The 15965-nt window shown below is 37.2% G+C and overlaps 2 protein-coding genes across 5 annotated transcripts in view; both read left to right on the plus strand.

The window, feature by feature from the left end:
* The window catches only part of dock8 (dedicator of cytokinesis 8), a 58516-nt gene extending 51339 nt beyond the window's left edge, over nt 1–7177 (plus strand). Inside the window, exons 43-48 of the mRNA XM_073867754.1 lie at nt 357–446; nt 538–774; nt 1563–1706; nt 2240–2346; nt 3877–4047; nt 6440–7177. Of these exons, the coding sequence (XP_073723855.1) occupies nt 357–446; nt 538–774; nt 1563–1706; nt 2240–2346; nt 3877–4047; nt 6440–6491 (801 nt within the window). The 3' untranslated portion in view covers nt 6492–7177. The remainder of the gene's footprint in view (nt 1–356; nt 447–537; nt 775–1562; nt 1707–2239; nt 2347–3876; nt 4048–6439) is intronic.
* A 1473-nt stretch (nt 7178–8650) lies between these two features.
* aopep (aminopeptidase O (putative)) overlaps nt 8651–15965 on the plus strand; it is a 103409-nt gene continuing 96094 nt past the window's right edge. For all 4 annotated transcript variants that reach the window (XR_012369659.1, XR_012369660.1, XM_055168002.2 and 1 more), the window contains exons 1-5: nt 8651–8736; nt 11402–12106; nt 12177–12343; nt 12412–12532; nt 13711–14037. Coding sequence is in view for 2 of the 4 variants with exons in the window: in XM_055168002.2 (XP_055023977.2) it covers nt 8666–8736; nt 11402–12106; nt 12177–12343; nt 12412–12532; nt 13711–14037 (1391 nt within the window). In the remaining 2 variants the exon portion in view is untranslated. The remainder of the gene's footprint in view (nt 8737–11401; nt 12107–12176; nt 12344–12411; nt 12533–13710; nt 14038–15965) is intronic.

The raw sequence follows: 15965 nt of genomic DNA on the forward strand, positions 1-15965 counted from the left end.
ATTTTTTAGAGCGATGCTAATGGTCTAATCAGATTCAATGGATTATGCTAAGCTATGCTAAAAGTGCTAGCGCCAGACCCGGAGATCGTCTAAATGGATTCCAAAACGGTAAAAATCAAATGTTTAACTCTAGGAGAGCTGGAAAATGAGCATATTTTCAAACGAGTGGAGTGTCCCTTTAAAGATATCAAGGTTATTTTTCACAGAATAATCTTTACATCATGAAGGATGGTATTATGTAAAAAAACTGTAAATCATATACAGTAAAATGACTTTAGCAAGATTTTCCCATTTAGTTGGCCAGGAGTAGGTTAGGTGAAGAACTGTGGATAAGTCTTTGTTTGCTATTTTAACAGAATTTCTACAGTCAGTGTTTTGGAGAAGGAGATTTGGAAATGATTAAAGATTCAACACCAGTAGACAGAAGCAAGCTGAATCCGAACAAGGTACATCAAACATGAAACATTGTGTGAATTTAAACACAATTACAATCAAAATTATTATACTGTTTGACCCCTGTTGAATATTTTTATGCAGGCATACATACAGATTACCTTTGTGGAACCGTTCTTTGATGACTATGAAATGAAGGACCGTCTTACCAACTTTGAGAAGAACTTCAACCTCCGTCGCTTCATGTACACTACTCCATTCACGAAGAGTGGGAGACCCCGTGGAGAACTGAATGAGCAATACAAGCGGAAAACCATCCTAACCACAATGCACGCCTTTCCCTACATCAAGACGCGAATCAACGTCATTCAGAAAGAAGAGGTAATGATGAGACAAGAAAATATCCTCTAATCCTCTATAGCTCAGTTGTAGAGCATTGCGTTTTAAAATCATGGGTTTAAACCCAGGGAACACGCATACTAATAAAAAATGTATACCGTACTTTCCGGACTATAAACCGCACCGGAATATAAGCCGCATCATTCAAAAATGCGTCATTAAGAAGAAATAACATATATAAGTCACAGTGGACTATACGTTGCGTTTATTTAGAAAATTATTTCACAAAATCCAAGCCGAAGAACAGACATTTAATCTGGAAAGGCAAGTTATTCAACTAAACAATAGCAGGCTGAATAGATATATGTATGTTAAAGTAATATTATCAGTTATTTAAACAAAAAATACAGATGCATACAATGCATACAGAACTTACCGGAAAGGTTGAATAATCTAAATTAACCGAACAAGCCAACTAGCGTGAAGTTTGCATACTCGTCATTCCACATTACTGAATGCATTGAATTACATAAATACAGAAGTAGCATATGGTGGACTCTCGCGGCTGTAGACGGTTCTGTTGTCTCTTGCCTCATAAATGTCAAAATTAATTCATACTGACTTACAAGGCACACCTGACTATAAGACGCAGCACCAGCCAAGTTATAAAAAAACCCGCAGCTTATAGACCGAAAAATACGGTACCTTGTATAGTTGCTTTGGATAAAAGGTAAACAAAAGGTTGTAGGTTTGAATACAGTTACAAATACAGTTACAAATATTGCAGTAAAAGTCTCTACTGTCTGTTGCAACTCTCTTAATCTCCTCAGTTTGACCTCACACCCATCGAGGTGGCCATCGAAGACATGCAGAAGAAGACGCGAGAGCTCGCCGAAGCCACGCACAGAGAGAAGCCAGATGCTGTGATGCTGCAGATGGTTTTACAGGGATCTGTCACGGCTACAGTCAATCAGGTCTGAAACTTCACTTAAATAAACACGCACGCAGACATACACGCTCGCTTATCCAGCCTCCCAGTCTCCCGTCGTGGCCATTACCATCTCGCAAATTGAAGGATCTTTTGAAGGCCTCTGATGTGGTTTTAAAATCCTCTGGGTAATATAAGGACAGTTTAGGAGAGTAATGTAAATTTTAGGCTTCGTGGATTTATACAGACGCTCCCGGCAGCGCTATATTTCTAGTAATAGCCCAAGCTACCGAGTGACAACTTACAACACCAATCAAGTTCAAAACGGATCCAAATCCCATAGATCTGGCTGCGGTTACTTGATAAATGCCCTTTGGTTAAACAACATACAAAGAGCGCAGCAATGGCTCGCTGCCGGCTTCACGGTAACATCACTCGCACAAAGACTTATTCATGATCTTTCCCTTATGTGTTGACTTTACCTTGTGGCCTCCAATGCATGAAGCATTAATTTTCTTCCCCAGCACGTTGGAGGGCGGGGGGTCTTTTTTTCCCCGGTCTAATTCTGTGTCTCTGCAGGGTCCATTGGAGGTGGCCCAGGTCTTCTTGAATGAAATCCCAGCAGACCCCAAGCTCTTCCGTCATCACAACAAACTGCGTTTGTGCTTCAAAGAGTTCATAATGCGGTGAGTGGCCATTTTCAAATGGAAAAAAAAGATGACTTTGTTCAGTTTTCAGAATGAAGCACGTTTCGTTGATCAGATTAAAGGGGACATACCATGAAAATGTGACTTTTTCCATGTTTAAGTGCTATAATTGGGTCCGCAACCTAGAAAATGAGCAACCCAGTAACTAAGCTTTGGTAAACCATTTTTTTGCAAGCATGTAAAAAATAGATAATTGAAATTTGGCTCCCCTTGTGATATCAGAAGGGGATAATACCGCCCCTTAATCTGCGCTATCTAACCACAGCACTGCCATTTAGTGCAGATATCAGCTCATTTGCATTTTAAAGGACACACCCAAAAACAGCACATTTTTGCTCACACCAACAAAGTGCCAATTTTAACATGCTATAATAAATTATCTATATGGTATTTTGAGCTAAAACTTTTACATACGTACTCTGGGGAAACCAAAGATTATTTCACATCTTTAAAAAGTCTTGTGAAATGTCCTCTTTAAAGGAAATATGAAAATGTCTTAAGACCGGAGTATAGTATGTTTTTTACATGTACGCGAGCGCACACACACGGTCGTATGCACAGCATTGCAAAGTACAGTTTATTTGACTCATTTGTGTACGCAGACGTTCAATGCATGCACATTGCGACAAAAAGCTATGCATCTCCTGCTCTACATACTACGTTCTCCTGTAGGCGCATGCACAACCTACACGTACAATGTATGCAGGGTTTTTAAAAATCCGGTGGTGTGCATACAGTACACACGCACTCTTCTGATGACGAAAATTGAAGCGCACTATACAAGGACCCTTGCGTACATGTAAATAATGGACCATACAGTACTTCGGCCTTTAGTTGTTTGTGTCTTGGTGTTCTTAGTATTTGTTTAAAATTTATTCGTTGAAAACTTTAGCTTGTGTTTTTTTGCCAACAGAAAAACTCTGTAAAATGTCAGTCAGCTGCATAAAATCACAATGTTTAAACCAAGACTCGAAACAAATTAAGCTTCTAAATACTGTGTGTTTTCCCAGGACGTATGCAATGGAAATATTAAACATTGCTTTATGCAGATGGAAAGGTTCATGTTAGATTCTGGTGCCAACATGCAGGCAAATATTTACTGTAATTTAAAATATGTTTATTTTCCTCCATAATCCATCCAAGCTGGCACATTTCTTCTCAAGTCAAGTTTTCGTTATTTATGCCAAGCCGTTAATACTCCAGATTTTCTTAAAGCAACGCTTTGATTTGTTTTTATTATTACATTTATTTGCACTGTAATTGCACTAGAAAGGCTCAACCATTTACATCTGTTAACACTAATACTCTGTCAAAATCAGTTTAATAAATGATATACAATACAATATTCCCTTTGTGATTGCCGCTAAAGAATTAATGATATGTGAATGTATAAAAATCTCGAATTAAAGGGAAAACCGATCTCTTTATCAAACTTTTTTTACTTTTTTTTTGTCCAAATGCACGGATTATTCATCATGTAAAGATGTGGTTGTGCTTGCATTTGTGCAGGTGTGGAGAGGCTGTAGAGAAGAACAAGCAGCTCATTACTCCTGATCAGAAAGAGTATCAGCACGAGATGAAGAAAAACTACAACAAACTGAGAGAGAACCTGAGACCCATGCTGGAGCGAAAAATCCCAGAGCTCTATAAACCCATCATCAAAACTCGCATTGAAAACAGGTACATCAGCGAGTGCTTGACCTTTGAATCAATCAGTTTGATGGAAATTTCTTGTTCACACATGAAAGAGAAGCATGTTTTTACATTTTGTTTACATTTAATGCAAATTTTAAATTTAGCTTATACACTCACCTAAAGGATTATTAGGAACACAATACTTATACTGTGTTTGACCCCCTTTCACCTTCAGAACTGCCTTAATTCTACGTTGCATTGATTCAACAAGGTGCTGAAAGCATTCTTTAGAAATGTTGGCCCATATTGATAGGATAGCATCTTGCGGTTGATGGAGATTTGTGGGATGCACATCCAGGGCACGAAACTCCCGTTCTACCACATCCCAAAGATGCTCTATTGGGTTGAGATTTGGTGACTGTGGGGGACATTTTAGTACAGTGAACTCATTGTCATGTTCAAGAAACCAATTTGAAATGATTCGAGCTTTGTGACATTGTGCAGTATTCTGCTGGAAGTAGCCATCAGAGGATGGGTACATGGTGGTCATAAAGGGATGGATATGCTCAAAAACAACGCTCAGGTAGGCCGTGGCATTTAAATGATGCCCAATTGGCACTAAGGGGCCTAAAGTGTGCCAAGAAAACATCCCCCACACCATTAAACCACCACCACCAGCCTGCACAGTGGTAACAAGGCATGACTTGGCTGACTCTACCATCTGAATGTCTAAACAGAAATAGAGACTCATCAGACCAGGCAACATTTTTCTAGTCTTCAACTCTCCAATTTTGGTGAGCTTGTGCAAATTGTAGACTCTTTTTCCTATTTGTAGTGGAGATGAGTGGTACCCGGTGGGGTCTTCTTCTGTTGTAGCCCATCCGCCTCAAGGTTGTGCGTATTGTGGCTTCACAAATGCTTTGCTGCATACCTCGGTTGTAACAAGTGGTTATTTAATTCAAAGTTGCTCTTCTATCAGCTTGAATCAGTCGTCCCATTCTCCTCTGACCTCTAGCATCATCAAGGCATTTACGCCCACAGGACTGCCGCATACTGGATGTTTTTCCCTTTTCACACCATTCTTTCTAAACCCTAGAAATGGTTGTGCGTGAAAATCCCAGTAACTGAGCAGATTGTGAAATACTCGGCCCGTCCGGCACCAACAACCATGCCACGCTCAAAATTGCTTAAATCACCTTTCTTTCCCATTCTGACATTCAGTTTGGAGTTCAGGAGATTGTCTTGACCAGGACCACAGCCCTAAATGCATTGAAGCAACTGCCATGTGATTGGTTGATTAGATAATTGCATTAATGAGAAATTCAACAGGTGTTCCTAATAATCCTTTAGGTGAGTGTATATGCACTCAGAAATTAAGGTACAAAAGCTGTCACTGGGGTGGTACTCTTTTAAAAAGTACACCTAGGGTGGATATTAGTACCTCAAAGTTGCATATTGGTATTTCGAACATACATATTGATACCTCAGAAGTACATACAGTACTGTGCAAAAGTCTTAGGCCACCATGCCAGAATTAGATTTGTTGTTTTTGCAATGTTATAGTGATCATGTATAATTATTTCTCAGTCTTTTTAATAGAATACATCCAGAAAATACAGGAAATGTGTATATAGTATTAAAAACTGTATAAAAATTTAAACTGATGTGTCAAGTTTTAGGGTAAAATCCCCTTCCACTTGAGCAATAGCAGGAAACTGCAGGATCTCTTAAGCCTAAATAAAATGAAATCCTAATTTTTAATTTGAAAGAAATTACTCTTTTTACTTCATTCTTCTCAAAAACGCTCAAGATGCGTTTATTGCCACAGAGGTCACACTAAATACAGACAATGCCTAAAGAAGACATTTAGTCCTCAAAATTAAATATTTTATTTTTTGGTACATATCTCCTGTTTGTATCTTAATAAAATAGATATATAAAAATAAATATGGATGGGCATTAAAACTTCTAAAATAACAAGTCTGGTGCTGGTGGGCTAAGACTTTTGCAAAGTACTGTATATGTACTTAAATTATACAAATTAGGACAGCTTTTGTTTTTATTTCTGACAATGTAGGCATTTACAGTAGCTATTGGAGTTCAAAAATCCCTGAAGACACAAAAATATACGCTGTAATATTGATTGTCTGCCACTGTTATGGACTGATATTTTGATATGGGCATTATTATGATTGTGAGTTATGGTGAGATGGATACCTGTGGATGCAAAGGATCACATTATCGTTTGCTGTTGAAGGTACAGTAGAGGATAATTTGAGAGAAACACCTGTTTGCAATTATGGTTGTCAATCTAAATGACTGTTTAATTGTAGCCAACATGAGTCAAATTGGATAGTCGTTTGACAAATTGGAGCTAATGCTTGTTAGTGTGGTTGTTGCTGCTGCTAACTCCCATTTCCCGTTGTGTTTGTAACAGAGATTCCTTCAAACGGCACAGCCTCCGTCGGACACAAGATGAAAGTTCGTGATTCGAAGAGAATGACCTCTCTAGAGATTATCAAGGGAAGGATGTTGCAGCGTGCCAGGAAACAACAGCTCTGTCAGCTGATATTTAGATGACTCGAGCAGAGTTTCATGCACATGTGTTAAAAACTCCTAAAAATATCATAGATTGTTATATTCTGTATATATGATTTAAAATGATGTACAACTGAAGTTTTATTGTTTATTGTTGTTTTTGAACAAAACGCCTCAGCCTGTCAGTTTCCTTTATAGGTTTGTTTGTTTTTACTTGTTGTCTGATTATGGTTCGAATCTTCCTTAGTATGTTACAACATATTGCATTCATAGCTTAAAGGGATTTGTTACGTCTGATGAAAAATCTAAGTCAGCCAATCTAAACTAATGGACTGCAATATTTCTAATTTACTGAAATGTCGTATGTGTCAGGTCTTAATGGAATTTAACAAAATGTGTTTTTGTTGGACAGCTGGATACATGATGAGAATAAAATAATATTTTTTTATTGTTTACATATGGCTAATAGCATCAATCATCATTATGTAGTTACATAGTTTTCTTACATGTAGGCTATTTTGTAATTGCAGAGATTTATGAGATGGCATTTTGTATATGTAACTTTATTTTATTTATAGAAAATATCTCACTCTCAGCTTAAGCTATTCCATTATTGTGCCCATAATGTGACCAGCGTTAAGAAAATTCAAGTACATCAGGTATTGTTAAAATCAGCATCAGTTAAGATTAAAGTACAGTGGAGTACCTGCAATACCCCCTCATTTTATCCTATCCAACTGTTTTCTATTATTTGGATGTATAGTATGAATGACTGGAAATTTTGAAAAATACATATTGTGTTATTTTAAGTGCCAAAATCATTCCCTTGTGTCATTAATTAAACTTGTCTATTTTATTCTTCCCAAATCTGACATGAAAATAATACTGTAGCATACTGTAGTTTAGTATTTACTGTGGTAAACTGTAGTGTACTGTACTATATTACAGTAATTACTACACTTTGTTAATGTATAGAGAAGCTGTAGTAAAAACTGTAGTGTTTAGTACTTTAATAATTACTATGGTAAGATTAAAACACTACAGTATCTAGGATTTTTTTACAGGTTAGTATAGTAAATTCTAAAGTATACTAAAGTATTTTTCATGTGGGATTGTTTTCCCCGTTTGCACTAATGCCTTTTGCTCTTATTGCTTCCTTAAATGTCTTTGTTACACGTTGCTGCTGTGAAAACTGTTTGTTGACAATTTCTTTGTGCATAGATCATTACAATTTTAGCAGACTTTATTTCAGTCTGAAAGCACAAAATAATAAATCTATATTTTTAATGTATCGGGGAAATGTACTTCTTAATAAATGGTACAACTGTGTAACCTGTTGTGATTGTCAGACTAATAAATATATTTAAATATTAAATACATTAAATAATATAATATACAGTGTATAATATTTATCAGACTAATAAATATAATTAAATATTAAATATATTAAACAGTATAATATACAGTTTATAATATGTAATAATTACATAATATATATTTATGGCAATATATAATGTTTTCAGTCAATCTCTGTAACAGTATATGCTGATCACAGGTTAAAATATTTTTTAATGAATACAAAAGTATATAAACAACAAAGGCAAATATACATTTGCAGTGTAGATAAAAATTACAGGCTCCACACACAGTATAACTAATAAATTATTTAGGGAAAAAAAAAACATAAGATAGAATCTGAAATTATAATTTACATGAACTTAAATAGAGAGTAAAAGAAAAGGAAAATAAATTAAATAAAAATAAATATTAGGGACAGTATCACAATAAATCAAATAATGTCAAAAGTTAAAGCAGCTTCATAGCACTCTGATCTCTCATCTTATTAAGGGCTTTGTAAAAAAGTTATTTTTGAATATAATAAGTTGTGTGTGTGTGTGTATGGGGGGGGGGGGGGTTAAAGAATCTAACATTTATGAATGAAATATTTTGCTAATATTACAATCTTATTAAGCAAAAAAGAATTAACACAGCAGTCTTTGACTACTCCAAATAAAATAAATGTAAAGAAAAAACAAATGATATCCAGAAGAGTTTGGAGAAATTACATATAAGAAAGATATGATCCGTGTCTATTAGATCCAGCTCAACTTCTCGGTGCTGCGTGATGACGCACATTGAACGCGACAACGTCGTCGGCTTTCCGCGCGTGCTAGGTTCTGTCACAGGGAGAAACAGGTTCGTGAAACAACCTTAGCTTTACATTGCTGCGATGCAACTCACCATCGCTCTTATTAGTCCGTTGCAGCACAGTATGTTGCATGTTTCCGCTGAATAAAGTCGAAGAATCCCATCCAGGAATCCTAGTTTAATTACAGAAAACGAAATTAAAGTTGTTGAAAGATGCTTTTTCGGAACTCCGTTAACGGCATTGCAGAAATGATTCACTATCTGTCTGTATTAAACATCTAAGCTCTTAATTTGAATTAGAGCAGCTTTAAATGTGCACACGTGTAAGGAAATGATCAATTATAGTGCCTATTCATTACCCTGGAGTGTTTACTGTAACTGAGGTGTTATTTACAGTGAGTGAAGATGATGTCTGTATGTTTAGCGCCCGATCACGTGCTGCTGGTTATAAACACAGCCTATTAAGTTCTTCCTGTGCTCAAAAGAAAACATGACTTTATACTTAAAAGCTCTGCTGCTTTTAAAATGATATAGCTTCAAAACATAAAAAATAAAAAAGCATTCCCATATAACAAACTGCACTATACTGTACTTTTAGTACACGGTTTTTACATTTTAAACATCTTTTCTAGTCTTACTTTATTTAATTATACTTTATTCTCGCCATGAATATAGAAAGAAAGAAAGTACACGGTGGTAAAATTCCTAGATATTAATGCTTTTGTTTACCATAGTAAATATTACAGTATTTACTACACTTGACTTTATCAATTCATTATATAGACCCCTTGAAGGTTTGTAAACATTAGCCGTTTCTCAATGTTAAGGATACTTCCTTGGCAGGACTAGTCCTTACAAGCCACTTCCTTCAGAGGCTAGGCGAGGCTCCTTTTAAGCATTTGGAAAACACGTTAAATGGAACAGGCTTGCAAGTGCACGTCATTACGTCATTGCGTGATTGAAAGGTGTGCTTTCGGTCCTGCGCGCATATGATTGTGGGTGATTTCAGCGTGTAAAGAGCGCGAAGGATACACATTTGCATCCTTTCCTGTATATGGGATATTTCTCAAATGAAGGACTCAGTCCTTGGCTGAAATTTCAAGGATCCTCGACATTGGAACAGTCATTCGACGGACGTCGACGTAGCATCCTCGAAATTCTAGCTTCCGAGGATCCTTCCTTGACATTGAGAAACGGCTATTGAATGATTATCGGGTGCGCGCGCAGCACGGGGTCGAACTGTTCATACCATTTAGGCTTTATAATTTAATCTAACAGTGCTGAAAAATGATGACTTACCTCAAATGAAGTGAGCACTACCAACACAAGTCTCTTTGATCTTTGCATTGTCCCAGTCTGCACGTTAATTGCTTGCAGGCGCAGATGTTGTATTTTTTTGTTTTTGTGCATGAATCGCGAAAACTTAACGGAAGACCTCGTGCGATTTTCACAGCCCACGACGTAAGTAGGCATTTTTGACGATACCGAATAATACGCAACTCAATCAGCTGTAATGACTTTTCTGACCCCGACATGCGCAGTGGGAACAGCCTGTGACGTGAACCGTGAAGGGGTCTATAGAATATACAATAACAAAGTGTACTGATTACTGTAATGTACTGAAGTAAATTACAATTAAATACAGTTTACTAGAGTAAATTCTAAAGTATACATTTATTTTTCATGTGGGTTCCGCTTTTTCTTAATAAAATGTAATTATTTGGGAAGTTAAAGGGACACTTCACCCATTTACATTAAGCTTTGTATAGTTAGAAACCCAGTCATGTTTTTGAATGGTCGTGCATCATTTCCTCAGTTGCCACTGAGACAGGAGAAATACAGATTTCAGTGTTGCACTTCCTTCTTTCAGTGATGTAAAAATCATCATATTGCATCATTGAAACAGGAAGTCCAATATCTTTGCTGAGGGGGTGAGACTACAAACACCCATTTTCTCGGTCAAATAAGCACCAAATTCGAAATGTGTGTTACATTTTTACTACAAATCAATAAAGATTAATGTTTCTACGGGTGAAATGCTCCTTTAAGAAATAATAAAATTTAACATATCTTATAGACAGTTTCATCGGACACACGTGCGGTGACGCGATACGCATTTGGTCCGAACTTTACTTCCAGTTTCTGTTTTTTTTAATGGTCTGACTAGTTGCTAAACTGAACTCTTGAACAATACCTTGTCAGAAATAACAAATGTTTTGGTTTCCTATGTTATCTACGTGTTGTTTATTTTCCTTGTTATATAAATAAAGTACTTTGATGTTATTTATTCTTAGCGGAGTTTACAGGAAGTTGCGTGTTGACCATGAAAGCCGCTTGTTTATGTTGTTACTGCTGAAACCGTCTTTAGGATAGAATATTTTAATATTTTATATTTTAATAATTTTAGATGAAGAATAGTATGTTGAATAGTATTGTATGTACAGTTTATTCACATCTGCATATAATGTGGATATACCATAATAACGTATGTATGCCATATCAAAGACACTGTACATAAACAAACAAACGTATGTAATGATATCTTTAACATTTTATATTACAGGACATAAAAATACCTAAGGACAAGATGCAGACTGAATATAATGAGTGGCATTTTGTAAGACACTGAACTATGTGAAAGGCATTTGGTTTATGTTAAATTAAATTAGAATTGAGATTTCAATCTGATTTCAAGATATATTTCTTCCTATAGAATACGATTAGATATGGAAAGTACCCATCAGCCTGATCTGGACCCTAATAAAGATGATTTGCCTTTACGGGCTAACACAAGCCATATGCTTGTTCGACACTATGTGCTTGACCTGACTGTTCACTTCCAAAGAAAGGTCATTGGTGGCAGTATTGTTCTTTTTCTGGAGCCTGGTGAGGGCTTTTGCAAACAAGTTGAAACAGGATCTGTATCCAACACACCGGTACAAGACATATCTTCTAAAGATGATTGCACCACGTCTGAGCCAAATTACATAAAACATCATTCGAGTAAAGGAAGTAACGTCAGTAATTTCCTGTGGGATGATGAGAGTGAAGATTTCACCTTGGTGCTGGATTGCTGTGACCTGGTGGTGTCCAGAGTTGAAGAGTTGGATGTGACCACAGTACTTAACAAAAACCAATCAGATGCAAATGCTGATCATCCATCTTGCAGCCTGGTGCAAAAACTGGTCTCTATGCCTTCAGTCTACTGGAAACAGCAACATGATCTATATCTCCAGACTAGTGGTTGCCCTACTGTCCTACATGCAAAACCTCTTCGGTTCCACATGGACCAGTGGAGTCTTCAAATCAGAAAGGAGGGGGTTTCGTCTCCCCACGCGTTCCCGTGCGCCCTCAAAATCTGGTATGAAACTAAACCCACAGGCGGCTCCGTCAGGTGGACGAAAGACCAGGATGGCAGGTGCGTTTATTTACATATACCCACAAACTTTTCCAGGATATGCCACTGACACATGATCTTTAACCTTTAGATGCTGTGTATATACAATGGGCTCACCCATCAACAACAGAGCCCTCTTTCCATGCCAAGAACCACCTGTTGCCATGTCAACGTGGCAAGCGCGAGTGAGGGCACCGTGCGATTACACAGTTTTAATGAGTGGTGAAAATCAAGCCTTTCCTGAGACCGCAGAGACAGGTAGAGTTCAAACCAGTTGCTTATAAGTGTCACTCTGGCCAATACTGAACTTTACTGTTTTTTTACAGGAGTTTTACAGTGGGATTATTATGTTACAATGCCAATGCCAGCATCGACCTTCACCATAGCAGTAGGTCGGTGGATGGAGGCTGGTGTAAAAACAGAAGAACCTTGTGTCCAGGCGCCCTTGTAAGTTCATCTCATTCAAATGTCAGTCTCTAAGTTAATGAAGTAATTGTGTTTTATGCAATAATTCAATAAACGTGCTTGCAAATTAGCAGTGTATTTATATACCTCAGACATTCTGTTTGGGGTTTGTATAAAAAGTATTCATACAGTACATTGTTTTGTAGATAATTGCAGTATTTTATTAGGTGTGCTGTAATTTTTTTGCATTGTGAACTTTATTACGTTTAAATAAAAAAGTTTTCTGAGCATTTACAATTTAGATGAAACAGTAATGTGGCCATTGTGCCATGACTATTTGTCTGTCTACCCAGAGAAAATGTTATTGTCATATTGAAATTTTCAGACCTGGAAAATCTGAGCTCAGTTTGCGACACTCATGGTATCTCTTTTGGAACTTTAATGTAGACAATTGTAAGATTTCTGTTTTTTTTCAGGGGAATATCTGAGACACAGAAGACTTGGGGACATATCATGAAAATCTGACTTTTTCCATGTGGAAGTGCTATAATTGGGTCCCCAGTGCTTTTATTAAACTAGAAAATGCGAAAAAGATCAACCCAGTAACTTAGTTTTGGTAAACCATTCTCAAGCATGTGAAAAAATAGGTTATTGAAATTTGGCTCCCCCTGTGATGTCAGAAGGGGATAATACCGCCCCTAAATCTGCACTGTCCAACCACAACACTGTCATTTAGTGTAGAGATCAGCTCATGCATTTTAAAGGACACACCCAAAAACGGCACATTTTTGCTCAAACCTACAAAGTGGCAATTTTAACATGCCATAATAAATTATCTACATGGTATTTTGAGCTAAAACTTCACAAACGTACTCTGGGGACACCAAAGATTTATTTGACATCTTAAAAAAGTCTTGTGAAATGTCCCTTTTAAGCAAACGTTTACATTAGCTCTAAATTTAATTAAATTGATATCTAGGAGAACTAATTAAGATCTCAATTAAGAGATCTCACCTATGATTGTAGCATAGAAGATGCATGCTGAGTGTCATGGCAACAGTAAAGTCTCCCTAATGCCACATCTCTTTTGTGCCGGATTAAAGCCTAAAACTTTAGTCCTATTATCTTGCTTCATTGCAACCACTTGCACATGCGTTAATAAGGGTAAATATTTATATTTTTTGCATTTTGCTATAGATTTGGATTTCTCTACTTTGCAGTGTTTCTTTGGATTACTCACAATCAGGACCTGCACATGTATGTCAGGAGAATCTAAGATGTTCAATAGAACAGGAAAACGATGAACAATGTGTTTGTTCCCACATGGATTATCCCTGTCGCTTCATGGTCAACACTGCTAGGACACAGGCTGTTATTCCCTACCGGGTATTTGCCCCGCTGCATCACCTACAGAGGGCAGAAAAAATGGTTGTACCCCTACTGCCGCTCTGTCTGTCTGCGGCCTACTGTGCTCTTGGTCTCCATCCGTTCTCACGCATAGATGTTCTCATCGTTCCTGCAGGGTTCTCCAGCCTCGGCATGGCCAGGTAAAGATGCTATATCTCTAAAATAGTGCATTTATTACAGGTTTATTGAAAGGTGTAAAATCTTTGATTGGTTTGCAAGTGATGCATTCAGAAAACTTTAGTTTGGCTACATAATGGTACAATAAATGTGTTATATTTATAGCTTTATAATACCTTATATCACACATTAAAGGGACACTCCACTTTTTTGAAAATATGCTCATTTTCCAGCTCTCCTTTAAACATTTGATTTTTTACCATTTTGGAATCCATTCAGCTGATCTCCGGGTCTGGCGCTCTCACTTTTTAGCATAGCTTAGCACAATCCATTGAATCTGATTAGACCATTAGCATCATGCTAAAAAATAACCAAAAAGTTTTGATTATTTTCCTATTTAAAACTTGACTCTTCTTTAGTAACATTGTGTACTAAGACTGATGAAAAATTAAAAGTTGTGATTTTCTAGGCAGATATGGTTAGGAACTATACTTTCATTCTGGCGTAATAATCAAGGACTTTGCTTTCGTAACATGGCTGCTGCAGGCACAATGATATTACGCAGCACCTGAAAATAGTCCCCTGCTATTGAAAGTAACCAAGAGGACTATTTTCGGGCGGTACATAATATCATTGCGTCTGCTGCAGCCATGTTACAGCAGCAAAGTTCTTGATTATTATCACAATGAGAATATATTTCCTAGCCATATTGGCACCACTGTCTGAATTTTCAAAAAGGCTGTCATCAGATTCCAGGATCTTACGAATCAGATTCAGTTCAAGCAATTAAGCGAAGAATAATGTCCCTGCAGTTTTGTGCTTCGGGATAGTAGTCATGTGGGGGACTAAATACCAGGGGACTATTTTCAGGCGCTGCGTAATATCCGTTAAAATGTTTAACTCTAGGAGAGCTAGAAAATGGACATATTTTTGCATATTAGTGTCCCTTTAATATGCAGAGACAACTATAAGTACTTGCAAGATGATTTTTTTAGAAAAATGGTGAAGTGTTATCAGAACATTGCAACCAGCATGACATACACCAGTTTCTACATCTGGGTCTTTTGCCAGTGAAAACGTCATTACATTACATTTATGCAATTGCCAGTTTTTTTCCAAGCCGACTTGCATACAATTCAAGCTACAGTATGCATTTTATAGAGTATGTGCATTATTTGGGAATCAGACCCATGACCTTAGTGTTGCTAGCATTACACACTAACAGTTAAGCTAAATGAAAACTGGACTTGCATCCACGTGGGGTTTCCCCACACACTCGCTTTGTTTCTGTAAACTACCGTATAAGCATCATGTCAGTTAATACTGCATGTAAATATTCTGCATTTCAGAATCTCATCATCATCTGTAAACTTAAACAGTAACTTGTCTGTCGCGTAGCAGAGGTTTCTAATAAGGACTCTATGGATATCAAGCCACTGCTTGGCAGCTGCACCCATTTGATTCCTGTTTGGCCTTTGGTCATTAGCCATGAGGATGCCACAGTGTTTACGAATTGGCTGATTTAACTGGTGTTTTTGGCCAACCACACTGTTTGTTTAGTAGTCTGTGTGGCATGAGGTGGTGATAACCTATTGGATCTCTGTAAATGGCTGCTTGATGAGTACAGTGAAACTCATTTAACTTATGTTTTTTGGAAGGCCGCTGTTTAGGAAACGTTTCGATGAAATGTTTGTGCAGCGACTTTTAATCTTCATACCCTGTCAGGTTTAACTGGAATTCGATATGGAATATTAGGAATATCAGTCAGTTTTCAGTCAGCATATGGTGCATTTGGGTGGCCATACGTGTTCCCGTATTTCCCAGCATCTCCGTGTCCAGGAATAAGTAATACACGGGATATGAGGTCATGACACGATGCCCATAAGCAGCTATTCACTCGAAGAAAATTTCACATTCTTATTAGCAGTGGACATGCATACAGCAGACCCTC

The sequence above is a fragment of the Misgurnus anguillicaudatus genome, chromosome 5, assembly GCF_027580225.2.
Source record: "Misgurnus anguillicaudatus chromosome 5, ASM2758022v2, whole genome shotgun sequence".
In the NCBI taxonomy this organism is placed as follows: Eukaryota; Metazoa; Chordata; class Actinopteri; order Cypriniformes; family Cobitidae; genus Misgurnus; species Misgurnus anguillicaudatus.